Consider the following 26,750-nt stretch of genomic DNA (forward strand, 5'->3'; position numbering starts at 1 on the left):
TCCCTAATGCCTCTGCCCCTCGCTCCCTGAGGGAACCAGTGCCCTGAATTTGGGGTTTCTCAATCCCTGGTGTGGTAGTTTCTCCCTGTCTTACTACACAATATATTTATTATTAAACAAGTGTTTGGTTTTGCCTGCTTTTGAACTTTTAAATAAATGGAATCATGATGTATCCTACAAATTGCTTTTTTCATTTAAAAAAAAGCAATAAGGACCTCCCCAGTGGCGCAGCGGTTGAGCGCTGGGTTGCGAAGCTGCCCGCGGCCTCTGCGGCGCCGGTTTGATCCCCGGCTGCTCCCCAGCCACCGGAGGAGGGTCCCACATGGCGCGCAGACCTCTCCTGCCGCCCGCTGCTCCCCTCAGCAGTGTACTTCGGTCCTTCTGCCTGCTCTGCTCCCCGCTCTGGCTCTGGTGAATTCTCTCACCCTCCCGCGCTTCTGACTGTACCCAGTGCTTGTATAAATAAATAAAAATAAATCTTAATAAAATAAAAAAGCAATAAATTCATTATGTCTGTATGTCTGTAGTTCTTTCTACACTGATGAGTGAGGCAGTGCTGTATTTGTTTTCACTGTACTATGTCATCTGAGCACGACTGTCTGTCTCCACTCAGGTAGAGTGAGGGAGGGGAGCAGGTCTTTGGAGGCTTCTTGAACAAGCCAGGTGAAGATGCTTGCAATGTCACCCCTGAAGACATTTCAGAAAGGAAACTAAATCTACAATTTAGCTGTCATTGTGGAAGTAGAATCATGGGATTTTTCCTCATCAGAATGAGAGTGCAAGGGGCATTTCCTGTGCATCAGGCACAGTAACTTCACAAACCCTCTTTTCTTTTTTCTTCTTTTTTTTTCTTTTTTTAAGACTTCACAACCCCTCTTGCTGTTGGGGGAGGTGCTAACAGATGAGGGGAACCAAGGAGAAGTGACATGCCTTCCCTATAGCAGCCAGCATAAGGCAGCAAAAGTCTGTGTGGGCTGCCTTAGTGTGGCCTTGGCATCTGAGATAATTTTTTTTTAAAGATATATTTTTATTTATACAAGAACTGGGGTACAGGCCAGAGGTGCAGGAGGGTGAGAGAATTCAAGACAGAGTAGGGAACAACAGGCAGATGGAATGAAGACACTGCTGAGGGGAGCAGCGGGAGAAGCAGGAGAGTTCTGACGCGCCATATGGGTATTTCCCTGGCTGGGAATCGAACCCATGCTGCAGAGGCTGCGGACAGCTTCACCGCGCTGCGCTCAACCCACTATGCCACCGGGGAGGCCTTGAGAGAAATTTAAATAAGAGTTGTATCTTCCTCCTAGCCCCAGAAGTGGGTAATCACTGCACCACTTCTAGAAAGTCTCTCCAAGCAGTGGGTGGGATAGAGAAGACAGCTTGCCAACAGAAGAGACTTTCAGGAGCCCCAGAGATAGAACCCACTGGGGAGCAATCCCTTCTTTTGCTAGAAACAGCTTAAATGCTGCTAACATTTCAGTGTTCTCTCTGCTTCACCAAAGATGTCTTCTCAGGAGTTGGCAGAGGACTGCATCTAGCCACACTTTTGTGGGTGGAGCCCAACAAGGACTACCCTCGAGTCCCCGTGTGTGCTGAGGGGTCAGCCCCAGCTGCATCCTCAGCCAAGCATGCATTCTCTGTGGCATTCCAGCTCTCAGCCTGGACACGCAGCCTGCAAAGGCCACATGCAGACCTGGCCAGGCCAGCACAGTGAGCCAGAGAGATAGCCTTTTGTGGGTGTGAGCAAAGTCTGTCTGAACAGTCACGCAGAGGGACCAAGTACACCCAACTAATGCCCCCGACACTCAAGAATGTGAAGGAAGATGGGAGAGCGGTGACAGTAGCCTGCTGACAAAGCCCAGATCCTGCAGCTCATGCTGGGTTTAGTGGTGATCCCAGTGGACATGCACATTCCAGAACCAGCCAGCCTCCCCAAAGTATCCAGTCTGTCACCCTCCTGGCTGGAAAGCCTCAAATTTATGTTGCATCAAATAACCAATCAGGATGGCTGAGAAGCTGCAGGTGCTTCATTCTCCACAAGTGAGCTGCCCAGACTGCAGTGCCTAGTACTTGGGCAGGGCAGGGGCAGGGGGTGTTGGGGAGCAGGGCCTCCTGTTCTTGGCACCAGGATAGCTACCCAGGTTCCTACTGAATGACCAGGTTAGTGACCCTCAATTTGGGGAGAATCTCAGGGAAGGGGCCTTTAGAAGTATAGCAAGTCACACCCACACACCCCTGTCCTGACATGCTTGCCTGCATCCGTCAAAGTCACATAGCTGTCACAAAGCTGAGCAGCCTCAGTGCGTATCAGGACATACACCCACTTAAGAGTATTTAAAACAGAATGAATACAAGAAATTGGCAAAAAAAAAAAAAAAAAAAAAAGGTTGAGAAGTCAACTGGGGTGACCAGGAAATATATCAGAACTGACCTGGATTGGGAAGATGAAAGGACTGGCAGTGTCAGGGGGGCTATGAGGGTAACCCAGAAGTAGCTACTGTCAGACTCACTGACAGAGATACTCCCAGACAGGGCAGCTCACTGAGACACCCCAGAGGAAACTTAAGGACCAGGGAGACTGGACGGGATGAATGGTCAGAGCAAGGGCCAGAGTGGGCCTGTGGCAACCCTGCCATGGGCAGACATTAGACAACCTGTCTGAATGTACGTGAACCATTCCCCAGCACAGGTACCCAGGCCCACCAGGAGAATGGAGCTGGCATTCTCACAGTGTGACTAGGCTGACGTAGATAACTACAGAAATGTGGCTGAAAGTAACTTGGAAACAGTATATGTCCCTGTGTGCATTTATTCTCAAACACCTGGTCCCGGCACCTTTGGTTTTCAGCACTCGTTATAAGTAATATACAGAATTTTTAAAATGCATCAGGATATAAGTTTTATGACACTCTAATTAGATTTCTTGCTTAACAGTGTAAAATCTAAACCTACTGAAATTTGAAAGTTTGAAATTTCCCCTAGAAATATTTCAAATATTCAGAGAAATGTTCTGAAAGAAAACCTAAATCAGGCTAAAACACTCCAATGAAACCCAACAAATAGAAATTTGGGTAGTTAATGCAGGGTAGTTAATGCAGGGTTCTTTGCCCCTGAAATTTACCTCAATTCCCTAAATACTTATATAATATGTTCTGAGTCATACAAAAGGGGGGTTGACAATGATTTTATTTGCAAACAATCAGGACCACTGATCCGGGAGGTACAGGGACTTCAGATCACACCAAGGCACTTTTTTTTTTTTACATCATTGTTCATTTTTAAACAATATTTGCTTCCCTCCGCCTCAGATGTAATCCCCATAGAATTTCCTTCCCCAAGGCACCCATGCACCATCACCACAGTCCCCTGTGCTCCTTCCTCCTGCTCTCTGATCCCTCTACCTCACACCACAAAGCAAAAATGGACAATTATAAATCAGAGACATCCTGCAGAGGAGGAAGAGGAAGAGCTACTAAGGCACTTCTTGATGAAGTGGCCCACCAGCTTCTGAGGCCGCTGCTGGTACTCATCCAGGACCTCGTGAGGGCTGCTGATCTGATCCCCTTTCAAGCGGTCCAGAAGCGTGACACACACCACAGCCGCTGCAAAGAACAAAGACCACCACGTGAGAGTGTCAGATGTCTCCATGAGCTCAGAGACAGTCAAGGGAGGGGCTGGTGAGACCACCCGCTGTGTGTTGGGCGATGGAGAGAAAAGAAAGGTCTAGAAGGCTCCTCCCTCCTTGTGCTACCCTTTATTCTCTCCTTATTCTCCACTGCCTTTTGCTTCCAAAAGAAATTCCCCAGCAAATCCTCGGACCTGAGTGGGAGACCCTGTACTGCCTTTAACAGCACAGTGCCAGGGAAGTAGGAATTCTGGAAGGCAGTGTTGGACTGTGAAGAGCGACAATCCTGGGTGGATTAACCCCAATTCAGAAGTCAAAGAACACTGAAAGTCAGGTACAATATTGGTGGGCTGGCTGCAAAACCTGATCTAAGTGGAGGTGGGCCTTTCCAACCTCTTTCTCCCCTAGCTCAGAGGCAAGCTATTCTTGCATCTGACCACAGGGCCATCAAAGGACATCTGGGCACAGGGTGTGCCATGTCAGCAGGTCAAAAACACACTTTGGGGGTGGGTGGGCGGGAGGCAGATGCTGGTGGCACGTTCCCTGGGAAGAGTTGCTGAAGAGGAGAACCAACGCTGTCAACAGGCTGGGAAGAGTGAGAAGAGAGCTGAGTAACCAAGTGCCAGCCCACCTCGGAGACCACACGCTCTGCACATGGCTGCAAAGACCAAGGACTCCATCTCAATGTTCCGGATGCCGGCCATGTAGGCTGCCTGCAGATACTCCTGCTTGTCCTTTTCTGTGTAGGAGCAGAGAGCACCATCCAAACGGCCTTGCCCTGAAAACACATGGAGACATGGGTGAGCTGGCCATGAACAGATGTGAAGCTCTTACTACACGCCCAGGCCATGGTTCCCCAGGAGGAAGCCCCCCAGGTGCTCTGAGCCCGGACTGCCCACTCACAGAGAGTGACAACAGCCAAGAAAACATTGATGAGACAGGGACCTGGGCCATTATGGAGACCCTCAAGTAGGAGACCAGCCTGAGCCGGCAAGTGAGACCTGCCCTCTTACCTTCATAGAAGTCCAGGGTACACATGGTGTTGCCCACAACAGTGGGGAACTGGCTCAGGTCCTCAGAGCACTGCGCCAGCTCCCTCACGAGCTGCTCATCCAAGTCTGTGCTCCGAACCACTGGCTTCCCCAGGACCACCAGCTCAAACTCAGGCTTGAAGCAGGCATCTACTGCCTGCTGGGTGATGACCACAGAGCCAGGCTCCAGCCCTGGAGGAGAAGGAGTGTCAGCCACATGGGGTGGACAGGGAGGGCACAGCAGAAGGGAAAGTGATCCCTCTCTGCACCCACAAACTAAAGCATCTAATAAGTTACAAAAAGAAATAGGTAAAGATCTACTTGCTGCATCATTTTTTTTTCTGGTGATAAAGGTAATTAATGTATAACCATGATAGATAATATGGAGGAGAAAAGTATACAAGAAGAAGAAATTGCCAAGAGCCTTCCCCTCCTGGTATAAATGTGCTTTCCAGACATTGCTAGTTTTTATTTTCTGGCACTTGTGATGGTTACCATGTGTTTAATCAGTCCTTATTTCATACATTTTTATTGCTTAGGATCTCAAGTAAATGCAAAAATTAGGCAATAAACTTCAAGTGCCCACATGCAACTCCATCCAGTGTGGTATAGATGCACCATTATGTTCTGGCTTATACATTTGTTGGGCAAATTTTCCTGGGGTGTTGTCATGTTCATTAGGACACTGCTTATTTTGGGGTCTTTTAAAAATGGTGCATGGGATTTGACCATGAAAAATTCTGATTATTTTAATGTGAAATTCATTTTCCTAAACAGTAAAAAATGAGAGTGAAATCAAGAGGTCTGTCCTAGAGCCCCCACATTCACTGTTTTTGAGGAAAAACCAGGACAAATTGCTTAGATCTAGCTGTCTGCTCTGTGTTATGTTCATCTGGACTTTGCCTCACCACTCTGACCTATGTTCTGATCAATTTAGATTTGCCTCTAGGCTTTTCTCCTCCATTGAGTTTTAACCTGAAGAAAACTCTGGCTAGCACCTGTCCTGGAATCAGGGGCCCAGAATAGCCAAGGTGCCTCAGTTCTCAGGTTCATCCTCAAATCAGGATCAGTAAACCCCTCCCCATATCGGCTGCTGTGTTGTCATGTTCATCAGGACACTGCTTATTTTGGGGTCTTTTTAAAATGGTGCATGAAATTTGACCATGAACCTTTCTGGTTATTTTAATATGAAACTAGTTTTCCTAAATATTAAAAAATGAGAACAAATCAAGAGGTCTATGCTAGAGCCCCCACATTTAATGCTTTTATGGAAAAACCAGGACAAACCAGATTCTCTTTCCCAGGAGAATCTGGTGACTGTTTGGGGGGTTCTTTTGTTCTCATGTCAATCAAAAACTCCATAGCCACCCTGAGTATGCTTTGTGTTATTTGGGGACTTGTTATTTGGGGTGCTACCATCTCACTGTTACTGTTTCTCTCTGGAGCTCTTCTGCCTGGAAACTCGAAGTCTACACTACTCTCGCCAGAAGGATTCTGATTATTGATTTTAAAATGCCCTCCAAAGTAAGAACTCGAGAATGACTGCAGGTGTTCCTGGCAGACCCTGGCACAGCTGTGGGCATCTTGCTGCTGATGTCATCAAAGATGAAATCTGCAGGACCAAGAAGCTCATGGTAATGCTGTTTCCCCGGGAACAACTTCTTTAAATATTTAATCCTGGAAGCACAGATTTTACAAACCAGTCTGTCTCTTTAGAGAAGGAAAAAAAAAATGCGATAATGTGCCAGAAGATTTGGGGTTCACAAAATTCTCTCATGGTCAGAAAACCTAAATTCTAGAATTGCTATAAATCCAGGAAGTCAGAGACAAATGGGCACAGGCCCAGCCAGTGACAATCAGGCAACACCAGACTCATTCAGGCAGCTCCTTGGTAGGAGCTGGAATTCCAGAATCACTGGAACTAGTTCTTAGCACACTTGGGACCCCAGATGAGAAAATAGCTAATGTGAAGCAAAATCTCACTAATGAACTGTGACTTAAAATTCAACACACCTTCAGAATTTTTCTTTCTTATTGCATCTTTTTCTTTCTTTGCTATCTCTGTGATTTAAATGGAACAAATATGTTGAGGCAACTTGAGGACACTTATCTTAATTTTGTATTTCATTTCTCTCCTACCTCTCTGATTTTCCAGGAAGTTTTCTGATAAGGTGCTTCAAATCCTTACAGGAAAAGGATTGGGAGTCAGCAAAGGAAAGGAGAAAGAAATTAGAAAGAACAAAAGGAGAGATTCGAACAAACCAGAAGGCACAAAGGGTGTGACCCTAAAATCATCTGCAGAAAATCATCTGCAGAGGCTTGACCTGGTGCCTTTCTCTGGTGTGGATTAGGAAAATGGGCAAAATAAACAAATAACAAAACAAGCTTCCCACGTCCTGATAATGAACTTTCTTTGCAAACCACGGTAGAAGCTCACAGTATCCAAGTCTACCCTACACTGGCCCACCTCAGGGGGGCTGCAGGTCCCCATCCACTCCATGTTGACCCATACCTATCCCACCGGAGGTGCCGATGCGGATGATGGTGACGCCAGAGCACCTGGCGTGGTACAGCAGCTTGATGAGCTCGTGTAGCATAATGGCAATGGAAGGAATGCCCATCCCGTGCTGGAAGCAGGAAGAAATGCCCAAGTTAAGCTCTAGGGTGCCTTTGTGATGTCTGTGGTGCATTTCAAACTGGTAATAACAGAAGGTGAACTTCAAAATACAAATTTTAAAACTTAACGCTTTGGGACATGTCAAAATGTGTACAATTTGCTGCATCAAATTTTTTTCTCATGGTAATTACTGCATAAGCATTGTAGAAAATTCAATCTGATCCCCACACCCCAGGAAATAGATAGCCACTGAAGAATGGGAAGCAGCTCTGTAGAGGAGCAACAGCCTGCTATCACCGGGTACCAAACAGCCCTCTTGCTCTGGAGACCCTGCACAAACACCCCACCCATGTAAGTCTATTGGAGTTTCTCTCTTTTCACTTCCCTCTGCTTCAGCCACACCAAGAAATCCACCAGCACCTCCTTAGTTCTGTCTTTGTCAGTGCCCCCAGCAGTGTCTCAGAGCCTTCCAGAGTCAGATCTTCCACAACAACCCCCCAACACCCCTCGCAGATTCTGTGCAGCTGCTAAGACAGAGGTACTCCTTTGAGAGTGTTTTTGCCAGAGTCTACATGGGAAGTGCAGCTGTGAATTTCTGGAGCTAAATACTATCTTGGCTCACGGTGTACTCTGGATGATGGATGCTGTTGCTGGACATCCCAGAGAAATATCAGAACTCATCCCAGAACTCATGCCTACAAAGAGAACCAAACTAAATAATGCAGACTCCTTTGGGAAATACCAGAAATTTATGTGTTCACTCTCATTATAGATCAAAATGTATATAAAGGAAATCATTGTGAGGTGGGGAAGGGACTGGAGGCTTGGGGGCTGGTCATGCTTTTGTCACAGTACTAATTTACACAGGACACCCTCCTTTTGTGTCTCTAACCTGAGATCTATCCCACATGCACATAGCCGAGTAAAGCTGGATTTATGTTCGCACTGTATAGTGGTCTCTCCTGGACACCGAGCCAGGAGGGGCTGGGCCTTGGGACCCGCCTATCTCAACAGCCAGATTTGGGACTCACTTTGTTCCTAGTATGATAGAGTAAGATCGTGTTGAAGCAACAGAGGTCTGCATGTGTGGAGCGTCGCAGGAGTCTGCAGTACCGAGGACAGAGCCCACCACACGGGGCAGTTACTCACACTGATTGACAGCACCGGCCCGGCTTTAAACATGGCATAGCGGTCAGTCCCCTCACAGATGTTGGGATAATCTGCACCGGGGATGCTAAGGCCCAGGTCAGGGGCCAGGTTTCTGATGAAGGTTTGCATTCGGGAAGGGGTTCCTCCAACACACACAAACTATGAACAGAGAACAGAGCCCCCATCAGTGCAGGCACAGCACAATATGTAAAAGGATCCTCAAAGTAGGGCCCAAACAGCAACTTCAGCACCACCTAGAACTTGCTAGAAACGCAGGTTCCCTGGCCCCAAGTGGGACCTTCTATTTCTGAGGGTCCAGTAATGGTATGTTAGTAAGCCATCATGGTGACTCTGACACACATACATTTAAGAATCACTGGGTCGGGCCTCCCCTTGTGGCACAGCGGTTGAGCGCTGGGCTGCGAAGCTGCCCGCAGTCTCTGCAGTACCGGTTCAATTCCCAGCCGCCGGCGAGGGTCCCACATGGCGCACAGACCTCTCCTGCTGCTCCTTCTGCTCCCCTCAGCAGTGTATTTCGTCTGTCTGCCTGTTCTGCTCCCCACTCTGTCTCTGGTGAATTCTCTCACCCTCCCGCACTTTTGACTGTACCCAGTGCTTGTATAAATAAATAAATCATAAAAAAAAAAAAAAAGAATCGCTGGGTCATGGAACACCCCTCATGCAGGAGGTTCCAGCAGTACTAAGCAATCAGCGCTATAAAGCACAGGAAAATTAGTCCCTTGCTCTCTCTGGGACAGCAATCCCAGGTTCCACGACTGCCTGATCTTTCTTACTCGGGGACAGCAGTTCAGTATATAAAAGGGGACCTTTTATATACTGGTTAGAATAATCTGGTCCAAAGTCCTCACTGTATGACCAGGGCCCCACAGTCCATCTGTAACATGGAATTTTAACTCTAACTTGCTGGGCTGTCTAGGGCAAAGTGACCAATACATGCAAAGAGCCAGGGGCTAGAAAGGGGGGTAGTCTCAAGAGTTGGTCATTATCAAGAGTAGACATCTCTCAAGAAAGAAAAGAAAGGGGCCTTATAAAAAAACTTACTATTCATTGTATTACACACAAAAATCAAATAGGCTAGTTTTAAAGAGTTTGATAATGAAAGAATTATTAGTCCCGAAACATGAAAAAGGAAATTTCCATAGTCATAAAAAAAAAACCTTGAAAGAATATCAATCAGTGGGACTAGTTTGCACTCCCACCAGCAGTGCAGGAAAGTTCCTTTTTCTCCACATCCTCACCAACATTTGTTGTTGCTAGTTTTTTTAATATGTGCCATTCTCACTGGTGTAAGATGGTATCTCATGGTAGTTTTGATTTGCATTTCCCTGATTGCAAGGGATGCAGAACATTTTTTCATATGCCGGTTGGCCATTTGCATTTCCTCTTTGGAGAAGTTCCTTTTTAGCTCTTCTGCCCATTTTTTTAATAAGTAAGTTAGCTTTTAAATAAGGGACCAGGAAAATGAATAACTATAAGAAAGTGAAAATCAAAATCAACAAAAAACTATGAACCAGAGACACTATTAGGGGGGCGGGGGCGGGAGGGGAGGGATTGGGGTCAGAATGGGGGGGCTGCAATTGTATGGGGAATATAAAAATAAAATTTATTATTAAAAAAAAATAAGTTAGCTTTTTTTTTTAAAGATTGATTGATTTATGCAAGCACTGGGTACAGTCAGAAGCATAGGAGGGTGAGAGAATTCACCATAGCCAGAGCGGGGAACAGAACAGGCAGACTGACAAAGTACACAGCTGAGGGGAGCACTGGGTGGCAGGAGAGGTCTGCATGTCATTTGGGACCCTCCCCCGGCAGCCAGGGATCAAACCTGCGCTGCAGAGGCTGCGGGTGGCCTCACAACCCAGAGCTCAATCGCTGCGCCACCGGGGAAGGTGCATCTTCTGCCCATTTTTTTGACTGTGTTATTTGTTTTTGTTGAGTCTCATCAGCTCTTTGTAGATTTTTGTGATCAGTCCTTTATCATTAGTGTTGTCAAGATGAAAATGCATACATTGTAAAAAAATGAAAAATGGTGTAAAAAATACATAAAATTAAAAAAAAAGAATATCAATACATTAAGAACAGTTGGGACGTTGTCCCAGAACCTAAAATGAACCCCGTGAAGAGCCCAGAGCTGACTCCAGGTAGCAGCCTGGTCTTTTCAACTTCTAATTCCAAACACCCTTACCCACAGGGATTAGACATTTCAATACGTCTGTATTAGGAAACATCAGCAATGAGGAACTTAGACATTGTAGGAAAAACAGACTTGAAGCTATATTCAGCAAAATAAACTACTAAAAGACAATTAAGAATATCAGCATGTGGGCCTCCCCTGGTGGTGCAGGCGGTTGAGCACAGCGCTGTGAAGCTGTCCACAGCCTCTGCAGTATGGGTTCGATTCCTGGACGGCCAGTGAGATGCCCACATGGCACCACACACCTCTCCTGTCTTGCCCGCTGCTCCCCTCAGCAGTGTATTTCGTCAGTCAGTCTGCCTGTTCTGTTCCCCGCTCTGTCTCTGGTGAATCCTCTCACACTCCTGTGCATCTGGCTCATATCCCAGTTCTTATACGCATGAATAAATAAATCTTTAAAAAAAAAAAAGAATATCAACATGTGTTTTAAATGTCAAGCAGATGCTGTATGCGCCACTTATTCTCTCCTGTTCCCCTGAAAAATGTTTTGTGCTCCTTTGTTTTCTAGTCTCTCAATGAAGAAAAATTTATTTTATAGTGTTTCTATTTTATACTAATTTGTAAGAGTAATTAGAGACAAAATGGCAGCAATTAAGATCGTTTTCTTTCATTTACTAGTTCATATCCATGAAAAGTAACAACTCACAAAAATCTGTTAAGCATGTAACTTCATTACCTCTGTTATTTCAACCCTCTGTGAGGAAGTGTGTCCATGTCACCTAGGAGGAGGAAGATCTTAAGACAAACCCCCAGAATTAAATGCCCCACTTTTACCTTCACATCCCCAAACATCTCTGGGAAATTGTGAGTGCTAGTGCTGAGGTTGAAATGGTAGAGAACATCTTCTTTCATTGTTGCTACATGTGGGTTGCAAGGTCGTACAAAGCAGTTGCTGTCACAAAACAGGAAGGTACAAGATTTATAGAACCCCAGGATCCAGCAGGTTCCAAGATCATGGAAGTACCCCATATCCTAAGACGCTGAGATGAGACACCCCAGCAGCACAGGGGATCCTACTTCCCCAGCAGAGTCTGCCCCTTCTCCTTCCTGCTGATCCATTTGGAGAGCCATTAAAAAAAGAGAAAGGCTGGGCCTCCACAGTGGCACAGCAGTTGAGCGCTGGGTTGCGAAGCTGCCCGCAGCCTCTGCAGCGCTGGTTCGATGCCCAGCCACCGGGCAAGGGTCCCACATGGCGCGCAGACCTCTCCTGCCGCCCGCTGCTCCCCTCAGCAGTATATGTCATCAGTCTGCCTGTTCTGTTCCCCTCTCTGGCTCTGGTGAATTCTCTCACCCTCCCGCGCTTCTGACTGTAACCCAGTGCTTGTATAAAGAAATAAATAAATCTCACAAAAAAAAAAAAAAAAAGAATAGACCCTTCTTAAAAAAAAAAAAAAAAAAAGAGAAAGGCCATCATACAAAAGCATAAAGATCAAAATGCCAAATTACCCCACATAAGAGTAGAATCAATTAATCAATTGCTTTCCAACTCAAGTTCATCCAACATAGATTTATTTTAAAAATAATACACTCACCATAGGAAATATGGGTGGAAAGAGGAGGAAAAAATGCCTTTGATTCTATCACCCAATTTGTGCTCATTTTTTCTTTTTCTTGCCTTGTTTCACTAACCAGCATGATGCCCCATGTCCAACAAGAGAGACAAGATAAGGCAGCCTTTTCTCAATATGGCTACCAGAGAGTTTATGCAGTTCACATTACATTTCCATTGGACAGCACACTGCTGGGTCTAGACTTCTCAACTCTGCTGTTGTCCCATGAAAGAAACTTCAGACAACATGTAAGGAGTCGGTTGTGTCCCAAAACTTCATTTACAAAAATAGGTGCTCCAGGTCTACAGTCTGTCCTGTCCGCAGATATCTCTCTCAACAAGAGAGAGCTAAGAGCTCTCTCAACAAGAGCCCCGCAAGACAGGTTTCTGCTCAGCAGTGACCCAGCCTGCCACGTGTCAGGGATGCAGAGGGAATCAGACATAGATTCCAACTCAGAAAAACCAGGACCTTCTGCTTCTTCCTTCTGAATGTGACACAATGCACTAATCACATTCCACCTCAGTCTAACTCTGTGCAAAAGGGGAACAAGAAGAGAGTAGGGTCCCAGCACCTTGTCAACTGATTTAACAGTGATGTACACAGGTGGACTTGTACATCCACACACCTATTTAAACCAAGCCCATCAAGTCAATCCATTGCCAAACTCACAGTTTTATATGTAAAAAGATACTTTATTGTGACTCAGGGGACCTTTTCCCAGGGGCCTCTTCCCAGGGGAGATGAGTGTTTGGGAAGTTTGTCAGACAATACTTCAAAATCTAACTGAAAATACACATTTCCCTACCAAATATATGTACTGGATAGCTCTAATGTCAACTTCTATTTACATTTATTTATGCTTTCCGTATGATAACAGATTATTTCCTGGGAAAACAAGTTATCTGTGAACAATTAGTAACAAAATTATGAGTTAAAAAACTGCACTGAATACCTAGTCTACATCAGTCACTGTCAGACCTCAATGATCACTTCAAGATGGCTCCTGCCTCCAAGGGGCTCACATCTCTTGAGAAAAGCTAATGGAAGCAAAATCAATTGACAAGACAGTGTTAACTTCTCTAAGATGGAGAAAGGGGGCAGAATCCAGGGAAGGACAGCTTCTAAATAAGTTCAGAGCAGAGTCGGTATCTGCAGCCCACAGGACAACCCCAGCCGAACACCGTCTACTGGAGTTTGCTGCACACCCCACACTCATCCCATTAGCTTTTATCCACACTTGCTTTTGTGTTAATCTACAAAGGCAGAGTTGAGTAGTTATGACAGACTTACATCCCCAAAACTGAAGATATTTACTCTCTGGCACTTGACAGTAAAAAAAGATCTCATTACAGGTTTAGAGGAATGTGCAAAATTCTTCATGAGGGATTTAAAATAAGGAGGTAACTCCCAGGAAAGGAAGCAGACTGAGCCAAAGCTGGGGCATTTGACAGCATGGTGCTTGCTATGTTCTTGTACCCTCAGCAGGGCTCAAGAGGGTACAAGTACTGGGAATGTAGGTACAAGATTGACTCCTCCTGATCTGGGGGAGATTGGATGCCAAGTCCAGACTTAGGATAGGAATTAGTAAAAGATATCACCTAGAACTCTCACTCCAGCAGCAGTAAGTCAGCTTAAGGAGGGGAAAGCCCACCTGGGGTTAGGTTAACCCCATAAAAGAGTACCCAGTGGTCTCAGGGCAGACATCTGAGCCTTGAACCAAGCACAGGGAGCTGAAAACCCTGCAGAAGCTAAAAATCAACCAAACATACAGTTCTAGTTGAATCTATCTGTAAGATAAAGAGAAAGTAAGATGAGTCCAAGATTTCTAACCTTCTAATTGTCAGGGTCACCAACTAAGTGAGAGAATCCAAGTGGTAGAAGTTTAAGTTCAGAGATAAACATGGGATTCACCTTTGAACATATTGAGGTGTGGCAGTATCTAAAAGGAAGTTGTATAGATGGACGTTGGTGTCATTGCAATGACACCTAAGAGGCACCAGCTGGGTGGTCTTCAGCCATGGAAAAGGGCTATGCCCCAGTTAAGTCATATATGTGGCACTTGAGGGCCAGCCCTCCTTTCTCCATTAAAATTGAGGGAAATGGTGCAAGGGGCTTAGAATGTAAAGGTGGTCAAGAGCAAATATGGATTAAAGGACCCTGTGAAAGAGCACCCAGTGGTCTCAGAGAGTTTGCATGTGATAAGCTTTGTGTCACAGCACACGAACATTTTAGCCTATATAAAAATTGACTTAACACCCACAAAACTTCTAGCCATCCTTTCTGCTGGCTTTTAAATTCCTAAGAATGCACCCTATGGATTGCTTGAAAACTCAGCAAAGGTTTTGAATGTCCCTGCCTTCATGTTGATGTTCCTTGACTCATTTCCACCTACTCTAAGACTCAGGACTCCTAACCAATTCTCACTTTTTTGTAGCCCTGCCTTTCCCTTGGCATGTTCTCATCGTGACTCTGCCTCAAGCTGGCCCTCATTGGTCCCCTGCTCCTAACTAGACATCCCAATTCCCACCCTGGCCATCTGCTCTGCTTCCCAGGCACAGCAAGACTCTCCATTCCAGACTCACTCATTCTCCAGGAGAAGTTTATAATACTTTATCACTCTTCTTATAATCCACTAATATATTAACTTTATCTCCAATGACGAAAAACTCTTACAGGCCATGGCCATACCTTCTTTGTTTCTGAATTCCCACAGAGCAGCAAAACAAGGGTGAAAAACCCTTGCCTGCTTTATCTGCTACATCTATCACATTCTCTATCTCCTGTTCTATCTAGTGTGGCATCAATAACAGACACCAGGCTCAGACCCTGACTCTTCCTGCTGCTTACTCTTCTCTGTCAATTGTTTCCTCCTTTCACCCTTCCCACATTTTCCATCATACTTCCCTAGAGTAGAACACAACTTAACTTACACTGAAACACATTCTAGGTTTCAGACATCTCTGGATTGATAGACTGCAATTCATCATTCATGGTACTTGCCAACTGCTCACTCTTATTACCACACCTGGGACAAAGATGCTGAAAATTGTGCCCCAGGCAGAATCCTTATTTGCCCCTAAGACTCTGACCATCCCTGACTAGGTCAGGTTGCGCTCCAGATTTAGGCAGTTTCATTCCACCACTTAGTTCAGAGACCACATTCCATGGATCCCAATGCAGACATATGAGTAGTTAGGATAATCCCAAAATGTTGCCAAGAAAAGTGTTTTTGAAATTCTGCCAACATAACAGTTTAAGCATTTTAAGATCCTTCAATGACAATTATTGTTTTTTTTTTTTTAATAGAGGCATGTTTTATTTATTTGTTTGTTTGTTTGTTTGTTTATACAAGCACTGGGTACAGTCAGAAGCACGGGAGGGTGAGAGAATTCACCAGAGCCAGAGCAGGGAGCAGAGCAGGCAGAAGGACCGAAGTACACTGCTGAGGGGAGCAGCGGGCGGCAGGAGAGGTCTGCGCGTCATGCGGGACCCTCCTCCGGTGGCGGGGGAGCAGCCAGGGATCGAACCGGCGCCACAGAGGCCGCGGGCAGCTTCACAACCCAGCGCTCAACCGCTGCGCCACCGGGGAGGCCCGACAATTATTGTTAATGTAATTCTGTATCCTATTTTCCTTCAGGATGTTATGAAAACAGAAAGTACCCAATAGAAGCGGTGATGGCCATGCTTTGGAAATGACAAAACAGGAAATGATTAAGAAAACTTTGTCACATATTTCAAAATAGAAAACCTTTCTTTTCTTTTTGATTCCAGGAGGAAGTGGAGAAATAAATAGGGTGTAACCATGAAGACTGGCAATGACATTAAAATAAGTAAATTGGACCTGCAACAAAGTGACCAGAACATACTCAAACTGTTTTTTTAGAGGATCTTAAAATAATAATTCAAAGACATATTACATGGAAAATTATTTCCCTAGTCCACATTCAATTCCAAGTGACTTTCTCTTGTTTTCTTCTGCTACTTTCTTCATTTAACAAATATTTGTTGAAAATCTACTATGTAAAAGCAATGTATTAGATGATAACTAAAAACTAGCTTCACATTCCAGGAGTTTCTCAGCATGGAGAGAAACACTATCCACCATTCACTACCCAACATTCCACATACTGGTCCCAATGCCTGGGCCAGGTACTCAAGGGAACAAGAAGAGAATAAGGAAGGGAGAGCTCAAGGAATGTCAACCAGATCTAATACCAGCCCCACATCATTCTCTGCACAAACCATAAGGAACATACAGATTAGTAAGATGAAAAGCATTGGGCTTTGTAGTAGAAATGATATTGTTAACAGCTAAGATGTAGTAATTCATTTAAAACTCACAAACACTGTAGAAAATAGGTTCCTTCTGAATGCCCATTTGTAAATTTCACAGACACATCTTTGTTAACAAGCTGCACTCATGAGCCAGACTTCAGACTCTTAACACCATTGGGGGATTGTGACAAGTCAGTAGTTGACAATAAAACTACTGAGGGAGGGGGCTTCCCTGATGGTGCAAGGAGTTAAGTCTCAGCACTATGAAGCTATCTATGGACAGCCACTGCAGCTGGAGTTTGATCCCCTGCTGGGGAGCTGACCCACATGGCGCAGCAGACCTCTCCTGTCTCTCCTGCTGCTCCCCTCAGCACTGTATTTCAGTCAAACCGTCTGCTCTGTTCCCCACTCTGTCTCTGGTGAATCCTCTCACCCCCCTGGCCTGCATCCCAGTTCTTGTATACATAAATAAATCTTAAAAAAAAAATCTACCAAGGGAAGGGAAAGAAATTCCTAAATGAAGGGAAGGGGCCACTCTCCAGTTAAGTCATATACATGGCACTTGAAGGTCAGCCCACCCTTCCCCAACCTTCACTCCAACCACAAACCTCCACCAGTACCCCAAGGGCCTCAGTCTACTGGGAAGATACTCAGAAATTATGGATTGGTCATTTTTGTCAATGACGGAAAGTGCCAGGGACACTATTACTTTAATAAAGGTTATCTCTGCAGGTGATAACCAGGGCGCCTAAAACTAGGGCACCTAAAATGTGAAAACAGACCTCAAAACCTACAAGAATTAAGGAGCTAGGACAGGTATTCACGTAGAATTATGACCTGGACTTATAACCACCACATGATACTCCAGAGGGCCCAGGAGGTCAGAAGAATCCCTGAGAAACCTCCTAGGAATGGACTGAGGAAGAAGCCCATGTGTGAGTGCCCAAAGCTATACAACCCAGTTATCAAGCTCAGAGGTCACTGGGACGAAGGGAGTCCACTGAAGTAGGACAGGGTCTCCAGGTAATGCCAGCAGAGGCTCTAGACAAGTAGATGGCAAGGAAATTAGAAAAATTGTGAATTTAAAGCTCATGTAGGAATTGGGATTAAAATAAATTCTTATTTCTTCAGAAATGCCAAAGTAAGCATAAAAATGGTTCTTATGAAGCACAAAATGAAATTTGAAAAACTACAAAGAAAAAAGCATTTAAGACACAGAACCAAAAAAAGCTAGGGGAATATGTTTCAGAAGAGTCATCATGTATAAGCTGAACCTCAGTGGACACAGAGGTCTTCTGAGACAACACATCCCCACAGCTAAGAGGCACTAGGCACAAGCCAAGGAGGCCTCCAGCCATCTACACTATGAGCCTACAGAGCTTGTCCCTCCAGACAATAACCTCTGCCCCAAGAATCAAAGGCTTTAGCCCTTAGAAAACTAGGTAGCACAAAGTAAGCACAATAAACTCAAGTCAATCCAACTGGATATGCATTTGGGGGAGCCTTACTTGAGATGATTTTCAAGATTCTTCGTTTCTGGCCCTGTGGACACCATTCTGTCGATGGAGGCAGGATCCTGGGAGAGACCAATGCAAAAATGTGAATCCCTCCAGAAGGAAACAAGATCACTCAAACAATCAGCAGAGCCACTCACACCAACCTGCGAAAGGCAGCACAATCAAGTGGCATATTGATATCACACATGTGTATTTATGATTTAAGGGTGGCCAATTTCAGGACAGGAAGCAAATATGTGCCAAAAGACAAAGTACACTGGTATTTGCTCGAAATCGGTCCTCACCAGTTTCCCACTGAAAATGGCCTTGACACCACCGCAAAACAACACCCTGCTGCCTCGCCCTTCTAGAATCTGAACTACCTTTCAGGTCTCAAACAACTCATGGATAAGGAAGGGATCAGGGCAAAGGCACCCATCTCTCAGGGATGTGCCCTGATATCACTTCAAAATCAGGGTGGGGAAGTCACCTCCTCAGACTGCGGTCATGATACCAGGGCTCAGTAATTAGAAAACTGACAAGGCCTTGTCTCATGTGACAGGCAGTGCTCAGCCCCAGCACATTCAGGGAAGACTCCATTCACAAAGCAATGGTCCCCATGCACATGGCCCCCACAGCCTCCTAGCTCCCCCACTAGCCTTTAGGAAACAGCACTGCCCCACTTTGGAAACAGGGGAGGGAAGCCAGGTTAACTCAAAAGTGGTGAGGATAAGTGGAATCCATAATGTGGAACCAGGCTGTGTTCTCAGCTTTGTATCTCCCCAGCCATTTATCAAAAAAACTAGAGTTCACCAAATTAAAACTCCAAAGGTCCCTTTTGGAGAGAGGGATCTGTAACTGTTGTTAGCAAAGTTACTACATTGACTATTCTTTGTAAATCCTGAAAACCAGAGAAAATTATTATAGTTGGATCTAGAACAAAACTGTCCTGCAGTGGCTGCCTTTGTCCCTCCTCTGGCTTTGCCCTTTCCCGTTTATAGAATGACAACCACTCAGTTCAGCAAAGGAGTTAAGAAAAGAGTAAATTTTAAGTACCACCCTTTATGCTGAAACATCAAGGGACACAGGTCAAGCATAGGCAAGAGGGAAGCAGAAAAGAGGTAGTGGGCAGGAAGGTCAGCTGTTCCCTTAAGTCTGTACTACTGTGATTAAATATATGTTTGATCTATTTCCAGGTTTCTGGCAGAGCTCTGAAAATTCTTGGAATTTCCTCACTGATGATAGCAACAAAGTTGTCTTTTGTTGTGTTAGAGACAAATGACTCTGACACCAGGAGACCCAGCTCTGTTTAGAGGGTTGGAACTTTACAGTCCAACCTCAGAGAGAGCGACGAGGTTGACTCAATGGCAACCAATGTTCAATGATTTAATCAACCAAGCCTGTGAAATGAAGTCTCCACAAAACACAAAAGGACAGATTTCTGGGAGCTTTTGGGCTGCTGAACACACTGAGATTCAGGGAAGAATGGCATTCTAGGAAACAGCATGGCCTTTCCCCACACTCTGCCCTGTGCATCTCTTCCATCTGGCTCTTGCTGAATTATGTCCTTTTCTAATAAACCAGTAATCTAGTGAGGAAACTGTTCTTCTGTGTTCTATGAGCAGCTCTAGCAAATTAATAAAATTCAAGGAGAGGATCATTGAAATCTCTGACCTACAGCCTGCTGGTCAGAAGTACAGGTGACATCCTGGACTTCTACTTGGCATTGGAGGGATGTATGGGATAAGGGACTGAACCCTTACCCTGTGAGATTTGACTCTATCTCTAGGTTGTATGTGAATTGAGCTGAACTAAATGACATTCAGCTGGTATTAGAGAACAGGAAATAGAAAAATCCACACACATATCAGAACTGTAACTGGGGATCAGAATCTCAGGTCATTATTCTAGGCCTTTCCAGCATCCATTAGACAGAGAGTACAGAGTCTGAGAAGTCTGGCTTCCAGCTGTCAGCTCTCCTCTGGGTTTCCATCTCTCCTAGTCTTGCCAATCATGGGAAGTGGGTGGTATATTCATTCTGTGTGCAGCCAATTCACATCCTCCTTCTTGGGCTTCCATTTCTCCTATGAGGGAAGTAGGGTGTTGGGGTCATACAGAGGTGAGGCCTAAGGTCCAGCAGTTTCTGTCAGGCAGGCCACGTCCCCTGTGAGAGGAGTACATGCTCACGGCAACCTTGCCCAAGTATCTGAACCCTCTAGGCTACTTTTTTTTTTTTCCCTTTGGGGCTGGGGAGCTGGTGGACAGGAGCTCAAAAGTGGAAGACTTTGAGACACCTTCCCCTAGGGCAGCAGTTGAACCAGAATACTCCCTGAAAGATTCCCCTGAAAGACTCCAAACCCTATTTTCCAGAAAAGGATACCAAGCAACAGATAATCAACTTGTATGACATTGCAGGAATGGCATTTCTCTATAGGTCTGGTGCTTTTCTTGCTTCTGAGCCAAAAACACCATTGCCCTGTCCAGTCCTTGCTTCCTCCCTCCCCACCAGCTTCGCTAGACATCAGGCTCCTTCCTGAATCCTCCCTGCTTAGCTACACACTCCCAGGGCCTATATGCTTGCCCTCCAGGCTGTGAATCTACCGAAGACTGACCCTTCTGCACACCCCCGCCCTGCACTCAGTAAGGCTTTCTATAACAAACTTCATGCAGAATAACAGGTAGACTTTTGGAAAGCTATCAGCTAAATAACCTAGGGTGCTTTTAAATGGGGTGACCATGAATGCAGGTTTGCCTGGATTCTTTGCATAATTATCAGATTCTCATTTCACTCTCAAAAGAATCTGGGAGTGGAAGATAAATTATATGGTCACTCCTCCCACCCAGTGAAAGTTTAAAGAGTAAAGAAAGTCTCTTAACTCTCAAAGCATTTCCCCTTAAACCAGCTTAAACAGATATGGGAACCAATATCCAATACACCCTTGTGAGCAGGACAGTTACTCACTTAGACCTGGTCCACTTCCAGAGACCAAACCAAGCTGGCAGTGGTGGGAAGCACGTATTCACTCTGTGAAAGGAGACCGAGCTGATGAATCAGAATGAGACCGAGCTGATGAATCAGAATGAATAATGGAAGCACTGAATCAGAATGAATAATGGAAGCACGTATTCACTCTGTGAAAGGAGACCGAGCTGATGAATCAGAATGAATAATTCAGGAACAGGATTATGCTGGATTTTTCCAACCTTTAGAAGAATCAGGAAATGTGTTTAGTAAGTGTGTTGCAGTCCCTTCAATACAGAAGCCAAAGTTTGGCAACTAAGGTTTAGTGTGGAAAGGGAGAGGAGGAATTCCAGAACCCAGGTTTCTACTGCCTAGTCCAAGCCACAATGTAAGACCCACACAAAAGCCCCCCTGTCTAGACATAGAGCCTGGCTGCAAAAAAGGGTCTGGCTTCTGTACACTGAGGACATGGCCATGGGGACTTTCAAGCACTGCTCTTGCGCAGTTTAATTAGAATTCATTCATAGAAGGGCATTTGTAGAATTGGGGAATATTTTTGACAACTGCATTAAAATTGTTTTACTGAATTGAAGCTAGTGTATATTCTGGACATATTTCCTCCAACATATAAGATGTATTGTAGATTCCCTGAGGATACATGCTTGATGCTGTAAAATGGACTTCCAGCCTCTGCAAACATGGGCACAGCTGGAAACCCAGTGTTCAGTGCAGCTTCCATCTTCTGTTTCTCATATGGCTGAGAAAAGAGAACTTGTCAGACTTAGCCACAAATTCAGTTCACTTGTCATTGTCTACCCAGAGAAAGAAGTGTGGAACCAAGCTTAGCTGAGGTTTCGCCATTTTGTATATCCTCCACCTTGATATGTTAGTCCTTGTACAGCCGCATTCCGGAGATAGTTTCAACAGTCACAACCCTCACTCCACTTGGTGACGAAAAAGCAGACCACCCCAGCCGCCACCGAGGGCAGTCCTATCCATAAATGGGACAGCATCTCTAACCGCCCAATCAGTTTGAAACTGTAACCACGTGCGCCAAAATGCCTTTGTAGTAGCCAATGAGTAATTACCATCTTGTTTCAAAATTCGTGCCTGCTTGTGACCCCATTTAAGACCCCTGCTTCCTCTGTTCGGGACTCTCCATATCTGCCACTGCATTGGTAGGTGCCGTGAGCCTGGACTCAAGTCTGTAATAAACTCACTTTTGTGTTTGCATCAGCTATCTTTGGATTCTTGGAGTCTATGCTCACCGAGTCTGCTGATCTTGGGCATAACAGAAGGAGGAGAAAAACCTGAAAGTTTTGCCTTCCTTTATATAGTTAGGGCATAGGGAAAAATGAAAGTTTCACTTTGTGTAACACATTTTGTTAGTTTTTTTCACAATGAGCTTTTATTGATTTTATGATCAGTAAAGACAACAAAAATTCCACTTACACAAAAGTCAAAATAAGAACAGCTAATTAACCAAAAGCCATTTCCCTTCCCATCAGTACTTAAAGCCCTAGAAGTAAGAATTTAATTTGTACTCAATGAACCCGTGCTGAGTTCAGCAAGTCTGCAATCATGAGGCTTGCACAGAGAAAACTAGAAGGTCAATTTGATCTCTAAGGGGGTGTGGGGAGATAATGTAAAGTTGGCTGAATTGAAAGTGGGGGTCGGGATTTAATACTGATGGCTCCCCCACCCAGTGACAAGGGGCAGACAATGGGAGATCTCAGCTGGACAGGAAAACCCGGATTAAGACATTCTTTCTATTCAGGGAAAACCAAGGTCACAGCCGGGTTTTTTTTTTTTTTTTTTTAGGTCTTTTTTTTAGCCCAGAAGGGGACAGAATAGGGTGGGAGGAGGCGGGGAGGGTGGAGAGTGAGCCAGTCACCACATTTAGGCTGCAAGGTAGAGGAAAGAGGAAGAGAAATGGGGACAAGAGCGGAGTGCAGACGGGAAGATCATGGGACCCCTGAAGACAGTCTCAGATTTCAGAGTGTTTTCCAGTAACTTCATGTCACAGGGAAGAGCCAGAAATGAGCCAGGCGAGGCAGGAAGTCCGGCACAATAAACTGAGACACCCCCCCACCCACCCACCCTGGTTATCTTGAGTCACCTGGCCCAGCCCTGACCTGCGAGAGGCAACCCGAGAAGGTAGGTGGGGCTGAACGAGGTTCCCTCTGCGGCTTTCCAGGTTAAAAAAAAAAAAAAAGCTTACCTTAAGCCAGAATTGTAAAAGGCACCACGCCCCGCGTAAATCATATCAGTGTCATATAATTTACAACCGTAAAGCTCCTCTTTTGAGGATGTCAGTAACTCGATGCCATTATGTTACGATGTAGCATTTTGTTAAACATTTGTTCAATGTGCGCTTGACTCCATTTGACCTGTGGAGGCCTTGTTACAGGGCAACCCCGTTTTAGCTTAGGACATCCTTTCCCCCCAACAGTCTGAGTAACAGTTACATCCAAAACGTAACTTTATTTCCTCCTCCCATTACAAGGGGCACTGGACCCAGTTCCCACCACCTTCCCGCCAGGGCGGCGGCGCGGAAGGGCGCGCCAGCGCTCAGCAGGAGCTAGACCTGCGGACTCCAAATCCGCGTTCGGTCGCCTCCACCGAGTGGATCCGGAGCCCTGCACACTGGGCAGTGTACCGCCAGTGACCGAGGACGCGGGAGAGGATCAGGGACCTAAGACAGGCCCGGGACGAGGAAGGGGCTGCACCGGCAGACCCGGGGAAGCGCAGCCTCCCGCAGCCTTCCCCGCGCGTCCTTCCCGCGGGGCTCCCAGCGAACCCTCCTCTCCGCCCACATCTCCCAACTACTCAGCTCCCCCTGCGCGCTCGAGCCCTGCTCCTCCAGCACCCTCCTGGCCCGGATCCCCGAGCACTCTCGGAGAATTCACTCTCCTGAGCACCGACTCCGCGCACCCTCTTCCTAGTACATCCTCCGCATGCACCCCGCCCGCGCTCCCTCTATGCGTCTGGCTGCGCACAACATCCTTTCCATCTTCTCTGCCCTATCCAAGGTCTTGTTACCGGCAGGGAAATGGTTCCCGAAGCAGAACTCCGACTGCAGACCACTCACTGGTGCTGGGACCCGCTACCCGCGCTGCGCCATCCTTGTGCAGCGTCGCTGGTGCCGGAGCGTTAGTCCTGGGGCAGAGGAAGGGGCCGCTCCCGGGAGGCTACGCACCCGGCCAGTTCCGGGAGATAATGAAAGCCAGATGAATTTTGGATCAAAGTCAGCGTGCCGAGCCCCCACCCAGGGGTCACAGCCTAGCATTCGCCCAGTCAGTCCTGCCCCAGGGCCAGCTGGAGGGTCAGGTGGCAGCTGCAGCAACCCCGCCTCCAGCTTGCTTAGCTTCCCCGCCCCTCAACAAATCCAGGAAGATTCCACCGGCACCTCTGCCTGCAGTTGTTTCTTCCTCTGGACTGGGCGAACCCTGGTGATAACTTAGTCAGCTACTCGTATCACCACGGAAGAAATCTCTCTACCTATAGTATTCTCCCGTCAGACAGCAGAGACTTGGGTGAAAGAGACTGTGATCACCCAGGGTCACACCGCTATTGAGGGAAGGACATAGAGACTACCCAGAGAGAATAATAATGTCAAACAGCCCCTGAGGGGACCTAGGAATGGGGGCTGGGCCTTGTCTGTTATGGCCCCCTTAGTCTCTCCGGCTTCAGTTTGTCCTTTGTAAAGTGTTTCTGGGATCTTCTTGGCCATCAGTAGTCTGGGGAAAGCCCACGAACCTGTTCGGGGAGGGGAAAAGACTGACTCACTTGCCATTGGAGCCTAAGAACTGTTCCAACCACTCCTTAACAAACTGCTAGACACTCCTGTGTCTGAGAATCGCTGGGGAATAAGAAAGCAGTAACCTATGGCTCTGGGAGACTGAGGACTCTTATTTCCAAAAGACCGCCCATGAACCAGAAAATAAAATCTGGAAAGTTATTTATCAAGATAAAACCTTACAAATGTGACAGAATGCAAAGTTTTGTCAGGCCATTTCTAAAACACACCACCAAACCGGTCACCTCCTGCAGAAGCTGCTACAGGCAGAGAAGTCAAGGCACATAGCCCCTCGCTTTAGCCAGTCCCTCTCAGGGGGGTCTTGGACTTTGTCAGAGAAAAGCAGTGTACTCTGAGAGCCCCCCACCTAGAATGAGTCACTCTCACAGGTCAGATCACAGCAAGTAATTATACCCACTCCTGTAGAGCTCACCACAACCAGGAGTGACTCCAAACTGCTTGAAGTTCTCCCAAAGCTGAAACTATTCTAAAGCTACCTAGTCCTTTCAGTCTATGGTAACAGTTCATCAGTGTCCTAGTGGTGGTAATTTTATGGGGACAACACCTGAGAGGAGAAATCAAACATTGTGCAAAAATGAACAATGATGTAAAAATATATAAATGAATAAAAATGAATGAATGAATGAATGAATAAATAAATAAATAAATATAGGCATACATAGATATTCCTTTCTTTGGCCCTATTCCCCATTCTTTGTGCCAACTGCCCTTCCCTTTCCATTCCAGTGGCTATCCAGCTTTCCAGAACTCCACTCAGAGAGAGAATAGAAACTTCTAAGAACAGTGTTTTTCAAAAGCCAGCAGGTCTCATAGGGAGGTTAGGAACCAACGTGGTGGCCTGTGGCCAGTGTTTTCACCCTTGATGAGACAGAATGGAGGGAAAGAACATCCCCTACCTCACTAATGGGAGGGCAGGCAATTGTGTCATACACATTAGTTCCACATTTTACCCAGTGGAATATTTGAAAGTGATGCCTACACCAGATGATGCCACCAGTTGAGATGTTCCTGCTCTTTAGCCTTCACCTTTAAGAGCTGTTGGCATGGGTTGAAGTGAGAGGGTCCACTTGTATGCAGATATTTCAATAACTACATTGAAAAAAAATTTACTTGCAGCAATTTGGAAAAAAACTAACAGACAAAACAGCTTAGAAATGACAAAAACATTTAGAAAAACAGGTTTGTCATGAATGCATAAAAACCATAGATATTAGTCCAGTTTATCATTTTTTAAATGTGTTTTTATTAGAGTTATACAAGCATCATATTTTTTTTAAGATTTATTTATTTATACAAGAATTGGGGTACAGGCCAAGAGGGTGAGAGGATTCAATCAGAGACAGAGTGGGGAACAGAACAGGCAGGCGGACAGAAGACACTACTGAGGGGAGCAGCGGGCGAGACAGGAGAGGTCTGCTGTGCCCATGTGGGCATCTCTCTAGCAAGCCAGCTAGCAAGCCGCAAGGCTGAGGACAGCTTCATGGCGTTGCGCTCAACCGGCTGCGCCACCGGGGAGGCCCAGTCCAGTTTATCATTTACCAGAAAATATATACAAATCTATTATTAAAAAGTCTAAATTTAGGGCCTCCCCTGGTGGCGCAGTAGTTGAGCGCTGGGCTGCAAAGCTGCCTGCGGCCTCTGCAACACCAGTTCGATCCCTAGCCGCCAGGTGAGGGTCCCACATGGACCGCAGACCTCTCCTGCCACCCGCTGCTCCCCTCAGCAGTGTACTTTGTCAGTCTGCCTGTTCTGTTCCCCGCTCTGGCTCTGGTGAATTCTCTCACCCTCTCGCGCTTCTGACTGTACCCAGTGCTTGTATAAATAAATAAATAATAAATCTTTTTAAAAAAGTCTAAATTTATCAAAACTTATCCACACAAATATGGACAATTCATGGCACCATTCACACTCAAAAGAAATGTAAACAAACATAAAGATGTGGCATACTATACTAATGTAATAATTACTTAGGCAATTCCTGTTGTAATTGCAGTGAGCACAAGTGTTGCAAGT

At 45.8% G+C, this 26,750-nt stretch overlaps 1 protein-coding gene across 1 annotated transcript; it reads right to left on the minus strand.

Moving 5' to 3' along the window:
* Window positions 1-3,432: 3,432 nt before the first annotated feature.
* On the minus strand, window positions 3,433-11,565 carry UPP1 (uridine phosphorylase 1; the record flags this gene model as incomplete). Its single annotated transcript, XM_084247733.1, has 6 exons — window positions 11,409-11,565; window positions 8,420-8,578; window positions 7,166-7,280; window positions 4,636-4,845; window positions 4,254-4,400; window positions 3,433-3,599 (listed from the first exon to the last, which is right to left on the minus strand). Exons 1-6 carry the CDS (start codon window positions 11,484-11,486, stop codon window positions 3,433-3,435), a joined length of 876 nt encoding a protein of 291 aa, XP_084103859.1. The 5' UTR covers window positions 11,487-11,565.
* Between the last annotated feature and the right edge of the window lie 15,185 nt (window positions 11,566-26,750).

This window comes from Talpa europaea, assembly GCF_964194135.1.
Source record: "Talpa europaea genome assembly, chromosome: 11".
Lineage (NCBI taxonomy): Eukaryota > Metazoa > Chordata > Mammalia > Eulipotyphla > Talpidae > Talpa > Talpa europaea.